The following is an 18,623-nucleotide window of genomic DNA, read 5'->3' as shown; positions in this document are numbered from 1 at the left end:
TCTTTATCAGATAATTCTTTTGAAAATATTTTCTCATAGTCTTTGATTTGTCTTCTCATTCATTTGACATTACCTTTTGCAGAGCCTATGTCTTAATTTTAATGAAGTCCAGGTTATAAAATATTTCTTTCATGGATTGAGTTTCGGTGTTGTATGTAAAGAGCCATCATTATACCTAAGGTCATCTAGGTTTTCTCCTGTATTATCTTTTATGAACTTTATAATTTTGTGTTTTATATTTAGGTCATAGATCCATTTTGAATTAATTTTTCTGAAGGTATAAAGTCTGTGTCTAGATTTATTTTTTACATGTGGATTTCTAGTTGTTTCAGCTCCATTTTTTAAAACACTATCCTTTCTCTGTTGTATTGCTTTTGCTCTTTTATCAAAGATCAGTTGACTATATTTATGTGTGTCCGTTCCTGGGCACTATTCTGTTTCATTGATCTATCTTTCTATTCTTTTGAAAATACTACACTGCCTTAACTATAGCTTTATATATAATAAGTCTTTAAATTAGATAGTGTCATTCCTCCAACTTTGTTCCTCTCCTTCAATTTTGTGCTAGATATTGCAGGTCTTTTTGTGCTGCACATAAAATGTAGAATCAGTTTGTTGACATTGATAAAATAATTTGCCAAAATATTGCAATGGAATTGATAGTATTGAATCTTCTTATCTTTGAACATGAAGTCTCTTTCCATTTATTTAGTTCTTCTTTGATTTAATCATCAGCATTTTGCTGTTTCCTGGATCTTTTATTTTTATTTTTATTTTTTATTTTTGGTTGACCTCACAGATTGCAAGGATCTTGTCAATTTACAATCCCTTATTTTTTATTTTTTATGCCTACAGCACCAGGTCTTCCTAGCTGGTCTCCCATCCAAATACTAACCAGGCCCAACCCTGCTTAGCTTCCAAGATCAGATGGGATCGGGCTTGTTCAGGGTAGCATGGCCGTAGACCCTCCTGTGGATCTTGTACATATTTTGTTACTTTTATGTCTAGATATTTTATTTTGGGGGGATGCTAGTGTAGATGGTATTATGTTTTTCATTTCAAATTCCACTTGATCATTGCTGGTATATAGTAGTAATTGGCTTGTTTATTAACCTTGAATCTTCCACCTTGCTATAATCACTTATTAGTTCCAGGAGGTTTTTCTTGTTGTTGATTCTTCTGGATTTTCTACATAGACAATCATGTCATTTGTCAACAAAGACAGTTTCATTTATTTCTTGCAAATCTGTACACATGTATTTCATTTTCTTAGTGCTTTAGGTAGAATTTCCAATACAATGTTGAAAAGTATAGTGAGATGATGCATCCTTGCCTTGAACCTCATCTTAGTGAGAAAGCTTCTAGTTTCTCTCCATTAAGCATGATGTTAGCTGTAGATTTATGTAGATATTCTTTATCTAGTTGAAGAAGTTATCTATTCCTAATTTACTGAGAGTTTTTATCATGAATGGATATTGGATTTTGACAAATGCTTTTTCTGCATCTATTGATAAGATTGTGTAATTTTTTTTGACTTCTTGATGTAATGAATTATATTAGTTGTTTTTCACATGTTAAACCAGTCTTGCATACCTGGAATAAATTTCACTGGGTGTTAGGTGTATGATTTTTTTTGTACATTGTTAAATTTGATTTATTTCTTTATTATCTTTCTGATGTTCATGGGATCTGTAGTTATGTCTCCTCTTTAATTTCTCACATTCATAATTCGTGTTTTCTCTCTTTTTTCTTTCCCTGGCTAGAGTCTTAGCAATTTTATTGATCTTTTCTGAGAACCAAGTATTGGTTTCCAGATTTTCTCTATTGATTTTTATTTTCACTTTCATCGAATTTTGCTCTCATTTTCTACTTACTTTGGATTTAATTTACTCTTCTTTTTAGTTTCCTAAGGTGAGAACATTAGATTATTGCATTTAGATCTTTCTTCTTTTGTCATATATGCCTTTAATGCTGTAAATTTCTCTCCCAGCACTGCTTTTTCTGCCTCACACACATTTTAATAAGTTGTATTTTAATATTTATTTAGTTTACATTATTTTAAAATTTCTCTTGAGATTCTTTTTGGTACATGTGTTATCTAGAAGTATGTTAATTTCTACATATTTTGGGATTTTTCCAGCTGTCTTTTTGTTATCGATGTCATTAAATTCCATTATGATCTGGGGCAGACATTGTATGTTTTCTGTTCTTTTAATTTTGTTAAGGTGGCCCAGAATTTAGTCTATCTTGGCGAATGTTTTATGGTCCAGAATTTGGCGTATCTTGCTGAATGTTTCATATGATTTTTTGACGAATGTGTATGTTGCTGTTATTGCATGAAATAGTCTGTAGATTTAAATTATATCCAATTGATCCATGGTCGAGTTCAACTATGTCCTTACTGATTTTTTGCCTTCTGGATATGTCCATTTCTGATATAGGAATGTTGAAGTCTCCAACTATGACAGAGTCATCCGTTTTTTCTTGCAATTCTATCTGTTTTGCTTTATATAGTTTTATCTTCTGTTGTTAGGGACATAAACTTTAACATTTGTTATGTCTTCTTGGAGCAATGACCTTGTTATCATTAGTAATGCCCTTCTTTGTGCCTGATAACTTTCCTTGCTTTGAAGTATGCTGTCTGAAGTCAATGTAGCTACTTCTGCTTTCTTTTGACTAGTGTTTATATGGTATATCTTCCTCACTTTATTTCAATCTAAATGTCTTTCTATTTAAAATGGGTTTCTTATAAACAACATATAGTTGAGTCTTGTTTTTGTATCTTCTCTGACAACATCTCTTTTAATTGGTGCATTTAGACCATAGATGTTCATGATTATTGATATAGTTGGAATAATATCTGTCATATTTGTTACTGTTTTCTATTTGTTGCCATTGTTCTTTATTACTGTTTTTGTCTTCCACTCTTTTTCTGCTTCTTCCAGTTTTAATTGAGCATTGTATAAGATTCCATTTTCTCTCCTTTCTTAGCATATTGATTATAGTTATTTTTTTTTTAGTGGTTGCCCTAAAATTTATAATATATATTTATGACAAATTCATTTTCATTTTCAAATAGCATTATATCCCTTTCTAGGTAAAGTACCTTATAATAAGAATATAGATAATAATAATATAGACCTAATTCCTCTCTTTCATCTCTCATGTAATTGCTATATTTAATTTCAATTAAAAGTGAGCATTCATATGCATATGATCTGTACATTAGAATAGATAATTGCATATATTGTTTGCTATTAGTATTTTGACATAGTGTTATCTGGTAAGTCAATTAAGAATAAAGAAAAAAAATTTTTATTTTACTTACATTTATTTTTTTTATCAGTGCTCTTCCTTGCTTTATGTAGATCTGAATTTCTGAACTATATTTTATTCCTTTTCTCTAAAGAACTTTAACATTTCTTGCAAGGCAGGTCTACTGGCAACAAATTCTCTCAATTTTTGTTTTTCTGAGAAAGTCTTTATTTCGCTATCACTATGAAGGATAATTTCACAGGGTAAGAATTCTAGGTGGTGTTTTATTTTTTTATTTTTCATTTATCTCAACACTTTATTTTTTTTTAATCCACTGTCTTCTTGCTTGGATGGTTTCCTAGGAGAAGTCAGATGTAATTTTTATCTTTGTTTCTCTGTAGGAAAGGTGTTTTTACTTTTGTCTTCTTTTCATGAATTTATTTTAATTTTTTTAATTTCTGTATCTTCCTCAGTTTTGTTGTAGATTATTTCAAATGGACTGCTCAAGTAGCAAAATCATGATATTCTTGTCTCATTATTAGCATAAGATTTTTTTTTCAGGGGATAGGGAGGGCAGTTGGTGAAGAATATAAATTAGGAGAGTCAATAAGTAAGTACACTGTTTATTACTTTTCATAGAAATGTTTTAATGATCCAACTTTAGAATATACAAAATCTGTTTTATGAATGCTAACCAACATTGTTTAGGTTAGAAGAAATAAATACTTGCTGTGTTAAATTTTTCTTATTAACAGATTGGGATTTCTGTGCAGAATTTGGGGGGAGGGGTTAAGTGCTTTTTATTATTTTATATCTACTTGGTCTTACCCTTTATTTTGGGAGATTTATAGTTTTACAGTCTACAGGTGTAGAATAAAAATGAAAGTTGAAAACCGATGTTTTCAAAAAACTTAAAAAACAAAATATACAGCCTTCTAAATTTTAGAAAGCAAATATATTTAAAGGGGAAAAAATAAAATGTCTTTATTACAAGTGAATCTTCACTTCTTGTTCCAAATTTTTCATGTCATTTGAAAACACTTGGATTGTACCACGCAAATGTATTGTTTCCTACTAAATTTAATAAAAAAAGAGAATCAGGTTATTTATATTAACTTATAAACCTACTAGATTTCATTTTCATTTGCCAGAAGATATGTAATGTTCTGATGGTCCTACTGGAATACCTCTTTTCAGTTTCTTATTAGTTTGTCTGTGATGTAAAATCATGGCAAGATTTTATCTAAACAGGATTGACTGAATAAATCTGTTGGCCAAATAAAAAGTATTTTGAAAATACAATTGCTGTGTTTATGATGGGCTTAAATGTATTGCAGACATTCTAAACTAAAACAAATGTAAAATATTACTAATTATCATTCTTACAGTTAAATTTTTGAAAAAAATAAAACTTTTTCTCTTCTTTTTTCATGATTTTATTTTATATGCAGAATCTTAGCAGCTTTTATGATAATTCTGGAGTGCGGGTCCAAAATTCTCTTTCTTTAATAATATAACTAGTTCTTACAAAATAAGTTACTGCAACATAGACCATCAAACCTAATATTATATTTCAATACACTTTTTACTAAAAATAATAAGGTTTCTGTATTCCTAAGTATCTAAAATTTCAGTGAATGAGTGTGGTATGTAGAGTTCATTGATATAGTCAGCAAACATTTCTTTGAAAATTCCTTTTAAATATTTATTATATATCCATTCATAAAGGAAATAAATACACAGAATAAATGTTATTTACTTTTCAATGTTTAATTTAATTATTCATTAATTATAACCTTATATAGTTCCCATTGATGTATTTGCCAGCAATTTTTTTTAAATGGAAAATGTTGAGAACAAAGAAGAGGCTTATAATTGATGTACATTGTATTTTATAATGACATGATTTTCACAGTGTGATTAAAAATGTATGATAATTTTAAAATTAGTACTTCAGTCAACACAAACTAATGAAAGGTTTACTGACAATGATAGTGATTTCTTTTTAACTACAGAACTTGTTTGAAACTGTAATTGGAGCCGTGATGCTTTCTCTATTGTATTGCTGTACTTAAACTAAATTTGCCTTTTGAACATTATATTATTATTTGCATTTGATAATATACACATTTGTATGTACATTTCACATAGTATTTGTAAAATTCTCTAAGTCTAAAAGGAACAGAGTGCTTGTATTTTGCTTTAATGGTCATATTTAAAATTGGCAGCAATTGGTAAGGAGGCTTTTAAGTAGATAGAGGAGGAGATATCATTTGCAATGGTTTTAGCTTTCCTTGGTGGGCAGTATAATCATTTGGCCCCATAGCTGCAGAGATAAAATTCCGTAGGTATGCTATGGGACCTGAGAATTTGTGTTACTTTAGTTATTCTGATGTGCAATGAAGGATGAGAAACACAATTAATGTTGCATGAAGTAGTGTAAAGCAAAATATGAAAACTTTTCACTTATCTAAAATGATTGGGATATGTGATAGGTTGTTTAACTGAATAGTCTGAATAATTGAAACATACTTCATATTCTGAATGAAGAAAGCTAGTGCTTAAAGAAATGAAAAAATAGTATACTACATTTATTCCTATATTTAGTAATTATGTCTTAGTCTTTCCTTTGAATGTTAATAACTCAATATCATATAATAATGTTCTATTATGGAATTTCTTAAATAATAAGGTTGTTTATATACTGGCAAATAAATGCTGTTGGTGGATGTGAATGTTAATGCAACAGAGAACGTGAATATAAATTAGGATATGAGAAAGACTGATTCTGACATTTAATTTGTTTTAGAATTCATATCATACCAACTAAAAATTAATTGAGAATGGCTTGAAAATTAAAATATGTGAGACGAAAAAGTTAACAGGAACTTAATAATATGTTTGCATGATCTTGGGACGAGCTTTAGTATTTAAGTGTTAAATTCACTCTGAGTGACCTGACAGATAAGAAAAAGCTTTACTTTGAAATAAGATTTCTTATGTATGATAAAAGCAGCTACAGAGAGTGTTTGGAGACAGTTTTCCCCCCCACTCACTAAAGGTCTTGAAAGACAGGTAAAGAGTTGGTTTTCATCATAAATGTCCTCCATCTGATCTGGTTAAAATATTTAATATGTATAGAATCTATAGATATTTATAGAGACTTCTGGGATGAGATAATGACAAAATATGCCCCCACCCCCAATTATTTGATAATATAATTAAAGATTATATTTCTTTGCAAATTTATTTATTGAAAATATATTCATTACTGATTTGCTTTTTCTTCTGCTTCTTTTGGGTTTAATTTGCTATTCTTTATCTAATTTTCTAAGGTAGAAATGTAGATTATTGATTTTAGATATTTTCTGTGTATGAATTTAATGCTATACATTTTCCTTTAAATATTGCTTTCACTGCATCCTACAAATTTTGAAAAGGTGTATTTCCATTTAGTTCAAAATATTTTTAAATTTCTCCTGTGATTTCTTTAATTCATATATTATTTAAAAGTATGTAGTTTAATATTAATATATTTGAGATTTTTCTAGCTCTTTATATTATTGATATCTAATTTAATTCCACTGTGGTTTGAAACAGATATTGTATGTTATTTATTCTTATAAATTTGCTAAGATATGGTTTATGGCCCAGAATGTGGTCTATCTTGGTAAATATTCCATGCAAATTTAAGAAGAATATGTAATCTACTGTTGTTAGATGAAGCAATTAGATGTTAGTTGACTAATGGTGCTGTGAACTTCAACTATGTCCTAACTAATTTTCTGCCTGCTGGATCTGTTCATTTCTGATAGAAGAATGTCGAAGTCTCCCACTATAATAGTGGATTCATCTATTTCTCCTTTCTAATTGTCTCAGTTTTGCCTCAGGTATGCTGTGTTTAGGCACATGCAGATTAAGGATTGTTATGCCTTTTTGTAAAGTTGTCCTTTTATCATTTTGTAATGCCCCTCTTTGTCCCTGATTATTTTCTTTGCACTGAAGTCTGCTGTATCTGAAATATAGCTTCCAGCTTCAGTTGCTTTTTATTTTTTATTTTTTGATCAGTGTTAGCATGGTATATCTTCACTTAAAAAAATTTTTTTTTAATGTGTGCCACAGAAGAATGAATTTTTAATTGAAAATTCACATATAATAAAATCACCCTTTTAAAGTGTCAATTCAGTGAAAAATATTTTAAAACAAAAACGATAACTCGATTTATCAACACCATGTTACTGTGTTCTACAATATCAGTTTTAATGCTTTCATAGTATTCCATTGATTGTATTACAATATTTTATTTAGTTCATACCACTTCTTAAGACATTTAGGATATATCATGTTTTTGCTATTATATACAATATTTAGTGAATGCCTGTGTAACATTATCTTTTTTCACATCCGTTGTTATTTCTTTTATTTTACATTTTTATTGCAGTATAACTGATGTGTAACAAATTCAAGTGTACAACATAATGATCCAATATTTGTACATATTGCAAAACTATCACCACAAAAAGTTTAGTTAACATCTGTCACCATATACAGTTACAAAATTATTTTTTCTTGTGATGAGAACTTTAAAGATCTACTCTCTTAAAAGCTTTCAGATATGCAATACAGCATTATTAACTATAGTCAGCATGTTATATATTACTTCCCCTTGACTTATGTATTTTATATCTGGAAATTGTACCCTTGGACTCCCTTCACTCAGTTGGCCTACTACCCACCCCTACCTTTGGCAACTACAATCTGTTTTTGCTATCTATGAGCTTATTTTTGTTTGTTTGTTTGTTTTAAATTTCACAATAAGTGAGATCATACGGTATTTGTCTTTCTCTGTCCAATTTATTTCACTTAGCATAATCCCTTAAAAGTCCATATATATTGTCACAAATGGCAAGATTTCATTCTTTTTTATGGCCAAATATTATTCCTCTCTCTGTGTGTGTGTGTGTGTGTGTGTGTGTGTGTGTGTGTGTGTGAGAGACATTTTTCTTTATCCATTAATTTGTTGGTTTTATATCTTGGCTATTGTGAATAAACAATAACATGGGGTTGCATATATCTTTTAATTTAGTTTTAGTGTTTTCATTTTCTTAAGATAAATACCCAGAAGTAGAATTGCTGGATCATATGGTTCTATTTTTAATTTTGTGAGGAATTACCATAGATTTTTTTTTTTTATAGTGGTTCACCTTTTACTTTCCCACCAACAGTGCACAGTGGCTCCTTTTTCTCTACATTCTCGGCAACACTTGTTATTTCTTGTCTTTTTGACACTAGCCTTTCCAATAGGTATGAGATCATATCTCATTGTGGTTTCGATTTGCATTTCCATGATAATTAGTGATGTTCAGCATCACTTCATGGCTGTATGTCTTCTTTGGGAAAATGTCTATTCAGATTTTCTGCCTGTTTTTTTTAAATTGGAATGTTTGTTTTGCTATTGAATTGTATGAATTCTTTATATATTTTGGATACTAGTCCCTTATCAGATAAATGATTTGCAAATGTTTTCTCCCATTCAGTATGTTGCCTTTTAATTTTCTTGTTTCCTTTGCTGTGCAGAAGCTTTTTAGTTTGATGTATTTCCACTCGTTTAATTTTTACTTTTGTTGGCCTTTGGTTTTGGTGTCAGATCCAAGTATCATCACCAAGGAGTTGTAAGGGAGCTTACTGTCTATATTTTAGCGGTTTTATGGTTTCAGGTCTAACAATCAAGTCTTAATCTATTTTGAATTAATTTGATGGGGGCATGGTGTAAGATAGTGGTTCATGTTGTTTTTTTGCATGTGTCTGTTCAGTTTTCCCAACATCATTTATTGAATAGACTATCCTTTCCCCATTGCACATTCTTGGATTCTTTGTTATAAATCATTTGACCATATATGCACGGGTGTATTTCTAGGCTATCTTTTCTGTCCCATTGATCTATGTCTTTGTTTTCATGCCAAAGCCATACTGTTTTAATTACTGTAGCTTCCTAATACAGTTTAAAATCAGGAAGCGTGATGCCTCCAGCTTTGTTCTTTCTGAGGATTGCCTTGGCTATATAGGATCTTTTGTGCCTCCATATAAATATTAGGATTGTTTATTCTATTTCTGTGAAAAATTCAATTGGAATTTTTGATAGAGATTGCATTGAATCTGTAGAATGCTGTGAGTAGTATGGATATTTTAATAAATTCTCCCAATCCCTGGTCACAGACTATATTTTCATTTATTTGTGTCCTGTTCAATTTTCTGCATAATGTCTTACAGTTTTTAGTGTACAAGGATTTTACCTCCTTGGTTAAAAATATTCCTGGGTATTTTTTTGATACAATTTTAAGTGAGATTGTTTTCTTAATTTCCCTTTCTGATAGTTATTAGAGTATTGAAATACAACAGATTTTTCTATATTGATTTTATAACTTTACCAAATTCATTTGTTTTGACAGTATTTTGGTGGATCTTTTAGGTTTTCTATTTATAATATTATGTCATCTGCAAAAGGTGACAGTTTTACTTCTCCCTTTTCTATTTGGATGCCTTTTATTTCTTTTTCTTGCCTAATTAATCTGGCTAGGACTTCAGTACTATGCTGAATCAAAGTGGTGAGAGTGGGCATTCTTGCTTTGTTTCCGGTATTAGAGAAGTTTTCAGCTTTTCACTATTGAATATGATGTTAGCTATGGACTTGTCATATATGGTTTTTTTTTATGTTGAGGTGTTCTATATCTACTTTTTTGAGAGTTTATCATTATTATAAGTTGATGTAGAATTTGTCAAATGTTTTTTCCGCATCTAATGAGATGATCATATGACTTTTATCTTTCATTTTGTTAATGTGATATATCACTTTGATTGATTTTTGGATATTGAAACACTCCTACATCCCTAGAGTAAATCACACTTGACCATGGTATATGATCATTTCTATTATAAATAGAAAACCATGGTCTTGTTCAATTTGGTTTGCTAATATTTTTTTGAGGATTTTTACATCTATGTTCATTAGGAATTGACCTTTAATTTTATTTTCATGTAGTGTCCTTATCTGGTTTTGATATCAGAATGACGCTGGCCTCGTAAAATGAGTTTGGAAGTGTTCCTTCTTTTATATTTTTGGAGAGTTTGAGAAGAATTAGTATTAATTCTTCTTTAAATGTTCCTTAGAATTTGCTTCCATAACTTTACTTTTAATCTATACATGTCTTTATATTTAAAATGGGTTTCCTGTAGAGAATATATAGTTGAGAAATGGGATATCTACTGTTTCCCGTCGATGTGTTTTGGGGATTCAAAGGTTTTGTTACAAGTTAATGAGCTAAAATTCTTTATCTTTTTGTTAATAATAGTGCATTTAGGTTGGATCACTTGTAACAATTGTATCACACTAATGCAATATGTTAATAGGGGAAACTATGTGAAGTGGGGTGTGAGGGAATATATGGGAACTCTGTGTACTTTCCACTCAATTTTTCTGTAGACTTAAAATAGTGACTATTAATTAAAAAAAAATCACTTGGCTGTAAAAATAGAAAGGAAAAAAACATTTTTGATATATGACTCTCACTTTGCAGATTTCTCACAGATTTGTCATTGACTTCAAAAATTAGATTCTATAGCTGAAGCTTTTGATCACCCTATTGTCTGTCTTGAATCATTTTTATTTATACCCTAGAAATGGTCTCTCATAAGTCCTTGTTATAAACTGGTGTTAGCCTACACTTAGGCCACATTAGAAAAGTAGGTGTTCAAAAGGAAAGGCTGAAGAAAGACTTCCTAATATTTCTAAATTGGGAGTCCAAATGATGGACTCATTGTAGACGTTGCCCTTCCTTTCAGTAACTATAGTGCTTGATGAGTTTGTAAGGGTTTATCCATATCTATTTATTACATACCTGGCTCTTTAAATTTGGGAGACCAGTTCACCTGTGGTTTAGGCTAGACTTTCTCAAGATATCCATGAATTACCTAGGCACATGTAAATTACAAATTCTTTGGCCAGCAGCCCAGAGACTCAGATAATGATGATATGGGGCCCAGGAAATTTGCCTTTTGATATTTAGAGTTTGAGGACTATAGTTTTAGGCTTTGGTCGGGATATAAAAAGTAGTTAACCTTTTTAAAGAGAGCAAGGGTTTATTTGGATTTTCATTTGGATTATGCTGGCCCAGTTTGCCCCCACATACTAGAAATAGATTCCTCCAATGGGTAAGGTGGTTAATCTTACAATATATCCTCAGATAGACCACTTGAATTTAATAAATACAACAGTTGAAACTCTGTATTGTATCTTAATTTCATTTAGTTGCTTTTTCAGCCTCTCGCACACCCAAAAAATTATCATTTTCCTGACTTGGGAGTTCATCCAGTATATTTCTTTATCTGATAGTATCTTTTAAGCAAAATTATTATACAAGGTATGTTGAGATACTTTTTTTCTTTGTTTTAATTGCCTTGCCAAGAGGTGATATTTTTATCTCAACTATTTCACTGAATTCCATTTTCTTTATGTATTTCAGGAAAAAAAAGTTTTTCTTCCCCTTACTGATTAGTTCATTGATGAGAGCAATGATACAGTTTTTGAGTTATAGTTCTATAAATGCTAGTCATTTAATATGCTTTGGTATAGGAGGTTTAATGAGAATTAGATTTTTAAAAACTTTTAACTTTTCAACCCATTTTTATTCTTACTATCTATTAGCAAATATTTTTATTTTCATATAGATTTATTTTTGGAAGTTGAAAAAAAATTTGAAAGTAATTTACCTTTTTTTCTAGATGTTTCATGGAACTGTCACAAAAGAGCTAACCAGTCATGAAGAGTGGAGTCACTATAATGAAAACATAATAGAAGATAAGAAAGATTTTGTTTTTATGAAGTTCAGTGGTCTTCATTTAAAATCTATGGAAAATTTGCGATCTTGTATCTCTCTTAGAGTATGCATCTTCTCAAACAATTTTATTACAGATATTAGTCCACTTCAGAGTTGTATAAAATTAGTCAAACTTGATCTCCATGGAAATCAGGTAAGCAATAGTCATTTTAAATATTTGCATATAAATTAAATTATACATAATAAGCATTTGTTTTTTCTATCTACAGTATTTTTCCCAGGTGGTCTTTTATATAAAATATAAGCAAACATTTAAAATTAAATAAAAAATATAAAATGTATAAACACAAAATTTAAAATATAAGCAAAAAATTTAAATTAAAAACATGTAAATAAGCAGTGTGTGATTTGGTTTTACTTCTTAAATCTGTAGTCTGGATTAGGAATACTTCTTGACTCCTTAATTATTTTTTTTAATGCTGTATAATTAATTGACATATAATATTATATTAATTTCACGTGTACCACATAATGCTTCGATATTTGTGCATATTGTGAACTGATCACCACAATATTCCACTTAACATTTATCACTACACATTTACAAAGCAGATACATGATTTGCAAATATTTCCTTCCATTTCGTCAGTTGCCATTTCTTTTTGTCAGTTGCCATTTCATTTTGCTATGCAGATGCTTTTTATTTTAACGTAGTCCTACTTGTTTGATTGTTTTTCTTTTATCAGATTTGAAAGAAATATCACCAAGATCTATGTCGAGGAGCTCACTGCCTATGTTTTCTTCTAGAATTTTTATGGTTCTAGGTCTTACCTTCAAGTCTTTAATCCTTTTTGAGTTAATTTTTATATATGGTGTAAGATAGTGATCCAATTTCATTCTTTGGCATGTGTTTGTCTAGTTTTCCCAGCATCATTTATTGAAGAGATTGTTCTTATTTTGTATATTCTTGGCTACTTTGTTGTAAATTAATTGCCCATATATGTGTGCATTTATTTCTGAGATCTCTATTCTGTTTTATTGAGCTATTTTTTTTTAAATACTAGTACCATACTGTTTGATTACTATAGCTTTGTAATATAGTTCAAAATCAGAGAGCATGATGCCTCTAGCTTTGTTCTTTTCTCTCAAAATCACTTTAACTATTCAGAGTCTTTTGTAGATCCATGTAAATTTTAAGATTCTTTGTTCTATTTCTGTGAAAAATGCCAATGGAATTTTTGATAGGGATTGCATTGAATCTGTAGAATGCTTTGGGCAATGTGGACATTTTTTAACAGTATTCATTGTTACAATCCATGGGCAAGGACTATATTTCCGTTTATTTGTGTCTTCTTTAATTTCTTTAATGATGTCTTATTTTCAGTGTATAGGTATTTCACCAATATAGTATATAACATTGTTTGATATGAATTTTTAATTCTGTATCTAAGGAAAGTATTTTAGAAAAGTTTAAAGAGTCAGCCTATTATAAAAGAATTTTTACTGAACAAAGTATATATGTTTATTCATTTAATTACACTAATAATGATAGCTTATGCCAGACATCCAGTGTATTATATTTTTATGCCAGCTATCATTCAGTTAATTAGATATTCTGGTTTTATTTGTTAATGAGAAATTTTCCATTTGGGAAAAAACTAAATTTTAGAAGATATTTAATAGATTTTATTTTCCATGTAATTTGTAGAAATTTTACTTTTGTATTGAAAGTATTATTATTAATAATATTTTAGGTAAAGAGTCTACCAGATACCAAATTTTGGAGTGGATTGAAGAAACTAAAACTCCTCTATCTTCATGACAATGGGTTTGCAAAGTTAAAGAATATATGTATGTTATCTGCCTGTCCAAGCCTCATTGCCCTCACTATGTTTGATTGTCCAGTAAGCCTTAAAAAAGGATATAGACATGTTGTTGTCAATAGTATATGGACTCTCAAAGCGCTGGATCATCATGTGATTTCTGATGAAGAAATAATTCAGAACTGGCATCTTCCTGAAAGATTCAAAACCTATAACCACAGGCTTTTCTTTAATTTTTGCCCTGCTTTGAAAAAGGTAAATGTTTTCATTAGGACTTGTTTTGAATACATTTATAGAACTGTAGAGAAAATTTAATCCTAAAGTTCATACCTAAATTATATAAAACTAATATTTTGTATCATGGATGTAAAATACCATATACTAGTGAATACATTAGTAATGTGTTAGATCTGAAATTTATAAAAGGAGTATATGTTTACTGCATAAAATATATTGAATAGAAAAGTATCAAATTGTAGAGAAATATATATATTTGATTTCTGCTTTAATAGCTTTAAGGAAATATAGCTTACATATTGTAAAATTCCCCTATTTCACATGTATGAATCAATGGTTTTAGTAAATTAACAGTGGTGCATAACCATCTCCAAAATCCAATGTTAGAAGTTTCCACCACTCCAAAAGTTTCTCTCCTTCCCATTTGCAGTTAATCTCCACTGCTATCCCTAGTCCTAGGTAACCATTGTTCTCTTTTCTGTCTCTATAAATTTGCTTTTCTAAACATTATATAAAGGAACCATACAATATGTAGTCTTTTGCATCTGCCTTCTTTCTCTTAGTGTGATGTGTTTGAGGCTCATTCATGTTGTAGCATGACTCATTAGTTCTTTTTGACTGCTAAGTAATATTTTATTATATGAAACATATGTATTTTCATTGTCCATTCAGCAATTGATGGACATTTGGATTATTTGCAGTTTTTGCTATTATAAATAATGCTGCTATGAACACTTACTTATGTAGACATAAGTTTTCATTTTTCTTGGGTAGATTCTCAGGAGTACAGTTGCTGAGATGTATGGTAAGTTTATGTTTAACTTGTTAAGAGACTGAAGTGCTTTCTAAGGAGTAGAAACCACCAGTACAAAAGGGTTCTAGTTTCTTTATGTCTTTGCAGACTCTTAGTATTTTCTGTCCTTTCCGCTATAAACATTCTAGTAGGTGTGAAGTTGTATTTTATTTATGGTTTTAATTTTTATTTCCCAATGAGTAACGATAAACATTTCTTTTTCATCTCTTATTAACTATTCATGTATCTTCTTTGGTGAAATGTCTATACAGATTTTTTCACCCATTTTAAAGTGGGTTGTTTGTCTTATTGAATTGTAAGAGTAGATATTTGGATATAAATCCTTTATCAGATATATGAATCACAAATATTTTCTCCCAACTTGTAGCTTGTCTTTTCATTTTCTTAATGTTGTCTTTTGAAGCAGAAAAATTTAGAGTTTTATAAAGTCCAATTTTATGAATTTTTTTATAATGGATTTTTTGTATGGATCATGCTTTTGGTGTTGTATCTAAAAATTATGCTTAATTCTGGGTCACAGGATTTTTCTCCTATATTTTCTTCTCGAAGTTTAACAATAATAGGAAATTTAGATCTGAGTTTTATCTTGAATAGATTTTAATGCATGGTATGAAGTAAGGGTCTTTGTTAATTTTTTATATCCATGATATCAGCACCATTTGCTGAAAAGATTATTTTTTTCCCTAGTGAATTGTCTTAATATCTTTGTCAAAAATCAGTTTGGTCATAAATGTAAGAGTTTATTTCTGGAGTCTCAATCATATTCCAGTGGTCTTTCTATCTATATTTATGCCATTACCACACAGTCTCCATTACTGTAACTTTGTAGTTAAGTTTCAAAATGGGAAATGGGGAAGTCTGAATCTTTCAACTTTGCTTTTCTTTTTTTTTTTTCAATATTACTTTGGTTATTCAGGATTTCTTGCATTTACAAATGAATTTTAGGATCAGTTTGACAGTTTCAATAATGATTCCTGTTGGGATAGTGATAAGGATTCCGCTGTATTTATAGATCAATTTGTAGAGAATTATCATCTTTGCAGTAGTGAGTATTCACCAATGTGAACTGTCTCTCAATTTATTTAGATGTTCTTTAATTCTCTCAACAATACTTTGTAGTTTTCATTGTACAAGTCTCCCACTTATTTTGTTAAAATTTATTTTTAGGTATTTTATTTATTTTGATATTATGAATGGAATCATTTCCTTAATTTTGTATTTGGATTGTTTGTTGCTAATATATAGAAATACAGTTGATGTTTTTATTTAATTTTATATCCTGCAAACTTGCAATTCTCATTTCTTAGTTCTGGAGGTTTTTTGTTGATTCAAAATATTTGTTTTTAATTGAAAGTGGATTTTTAATTTTTTCAAGTTTTTTCATATTTGAATGAGTCCATTGGGGAATAGGTTTTTTTTTCTTAAAAGACAATATGAATTATTAATGGAAGAGGATAAACAATTAATTTGATGACACTGGCATGTTCAATCATTTTATGTTGATTTTTAAAATGTTGAAAAGGTTATTGGGAAACTTTAGTTGGATGTTACAAAATATTTAAATGGATAGACAAAAATATAAGAAAAAATGCTTCATGACATATGAGTATTAGAACGAATGAATGCGTTCAAAAGAGGGTTAATTGTGCAGATGTTAACAAAAATCAGTTACAAGGTATAGGAAGTAAAAATGTATGCTGCAGAACAGTGTTTATACTATGTTCTAAGTATATATAAATCTACTATAAATGCACTAAAATTGGTAAAGAAATCATTTGAACAGTGGTGATCACATCTGAAAGGGTATATAAACAATGAACAATGATTATGCATGGGAAGGCTGGAGATTAGGAAGTTGGAAACTTTTTCTAACTGCATGTGATTATTATTTTTTAAATATTAAGAATATTAATGGTTTTATAATAAGTTTTAAAAATTAGAGAAATAAGAAACAAGGTAGTATTTATGCTTGAGTGTCTTAACCTTGGCCCTAAAGGAAGAATTTTATTTAACTAGTCTAGTTTTATGGTATGGGATAATCAAAGGTAGGGACATACATGACCCTTTTAAGGACAGTCAAAATGACTGAGGTTCATTTAAGGAATTAATGGAAGTTATGCATGTGTGTTGAGGGGGAGGATGGTGAGCATTGAAAAGAACCTTGAATGACATGCCAAGGAGTTTGGATTTCTTAATGAATGCAGTGAAGATCTATTGAAGTTATTTGAGTAGGAAAATTAGAGTGGTTCTTTCATAGTTGGTACTCTGCGAATATATGGTATTGACAAAGTGTTTTAAAAGATATTAATTCAATATTTTGCTAGCAGCTTAATAAAGGTTAGGAGACAGATGAAGGCAGAAGATCAGTTACTATAGGCCAAAAATGATGTGATTAAGGTTGATACAGGCAGACAGTCAGGAGCAGAGAAGAAAGGAGACAGCAGAGGACAGACATTCAGTAAAAGCCATCGAGGTAGACACTTTGTATGTTTTATTCCTTTGTTTCTTCACCAGATATATATTGAGCACCTGATATGTGAGAGGGATTATTCTGGACTCAATGATAAATAATATGACCATAGGTCCTGCTTTTATGAAGTTCAGTGGAAAGGTTCAGGAAATAAAGACATAAGGAAAAAAAATTGAAAAATCAAAATAAAACAACCATAGAATGCCAGATAATGTTAATTTCTAAAGAAAAGAAAAGAAAGTGGTAACGTAGGACAAGAGTGGTAAAGATTTGGGCTACTTTAGCTATGGTGGATAGGGAAGGACTTTCTGAAAAATATTTTATTTATTCTTTATTGTGTTCTTTGACTTGGAAAGATATTATTCTTATTTCACAGAAGAACATGAAATATGATGAGTTTTAGAACTTATCCAATATCAGATGTCTAGTCATTCATCCTACTATCAGATAAAGTAAACTTCAGAGCAAAGAAAATTATCAGAGGCAGGGAAGGACATTATATAGTGATAATCAGTTTAAACCACCTGGAAGACATAGTAATTTTAAATGTGAATGCACGAAACAGAACTATAAAATACATGAAGCAAAAACTGATACAACTGAAATGAAAAATAGAGAAATATATGATTATAGTTGTAGACATCAAACTCCCTTTTTTAGCCATTAGAGCAACTAGAAAGAAAATCAGGAAAGATATAGGAAAAATTGCAATCCCATCGACCAAAAGAATTTAAATGATATTTTCATGGAATACTTTAGCCAACAGCAATAGAATACGCATTCTTTTCAAGTGCCCATCGAATCATATATAGGCCAGATTCTGTTTCATAAAACAAACCTCAACAATTTAAAAGAATTTAAATCATACAGAGAGTGTTCTCTGACCACAAAAAGATAAGCGGAAAATCTCCAAACACTTGGAAAATAAACACCACACTTTTAACAAATACATAGGTCAAAATGTATTCTCAAAGAACATTAAAAATACATTACCTGAATTAAAATAAAAATAGCAGATAACATAATTTGTGGGACAAGGCTAAAGCGATGCTAAGAGGAATTATAGCACTAAAATGCATATTTTGAAAAAGAGGAGAAACCTTCAATTAGTGGTTTAAGATTCCCCCATAAAAACTTAGAAAAACAAGAGCTAAATAAACCCAAAGCAAGCAGAAAGATGGAAATGATAA

At 29.8% G+C, this 18,623-nt stretch overlaps 1 protein-coding gene and 1 non-coding gene across 2 annotated transcripts in view; one reads left to right on the top strand and one right to left on the bottom strand.

Moving 5' to 3' along the window:
- LRRIQ3 (leucine rich repeats and IQ motif containing 3) overlaps window positions 1-18,623 on the top strand; it is a 164,740-nt gene that overhangs the window by 4,186 nt on the left and 141,931 nt on the right. The window contains exons 2-3 of the mRNA XM_039838596.1: window positions 12,034-12,282; window positions 13,844-14,167. Coding sequence (XP_039694530.1) covers window positions 12,034-12,282; window positions 13,844-14,167 — 573 coding nt within the window. The remainder of the gene's footprint in view (window positions 1-12,033; window positions 12,283-13,843; window positions 14,168-18,623) is intronic.
- LOC120583464 (5S ribosomal RNA) lies at window positions 847-965 on the bottom strand. Its single transcript, XR_005647796.1, has one exon. It is a non-coding gene; the product is annotated as a 5S ribosomal RNA (ribosomal RNA).

The sequence above is a fragment of the Pteropus medius genome, unplaced genomic scaffold (assembly GCF_902729225.1).
Source record: "Pteropus medius unplaced genomic scaffold, Ma_sr-lr_union100, whole genome shotgun sequence".
Taxonomy (NCBI): domain Eukaryota; kingdom Metazoa; phylum Chordata; class Mammalia; order Chiroptera; family Pteropodidae; genus Pteropus; species Pteropus medius.
The sequence above is the reverse complement of the archived record's forward strand: the minus strand, read 5'-3'. Positions and strand labels throughout refer to the sequence as shown.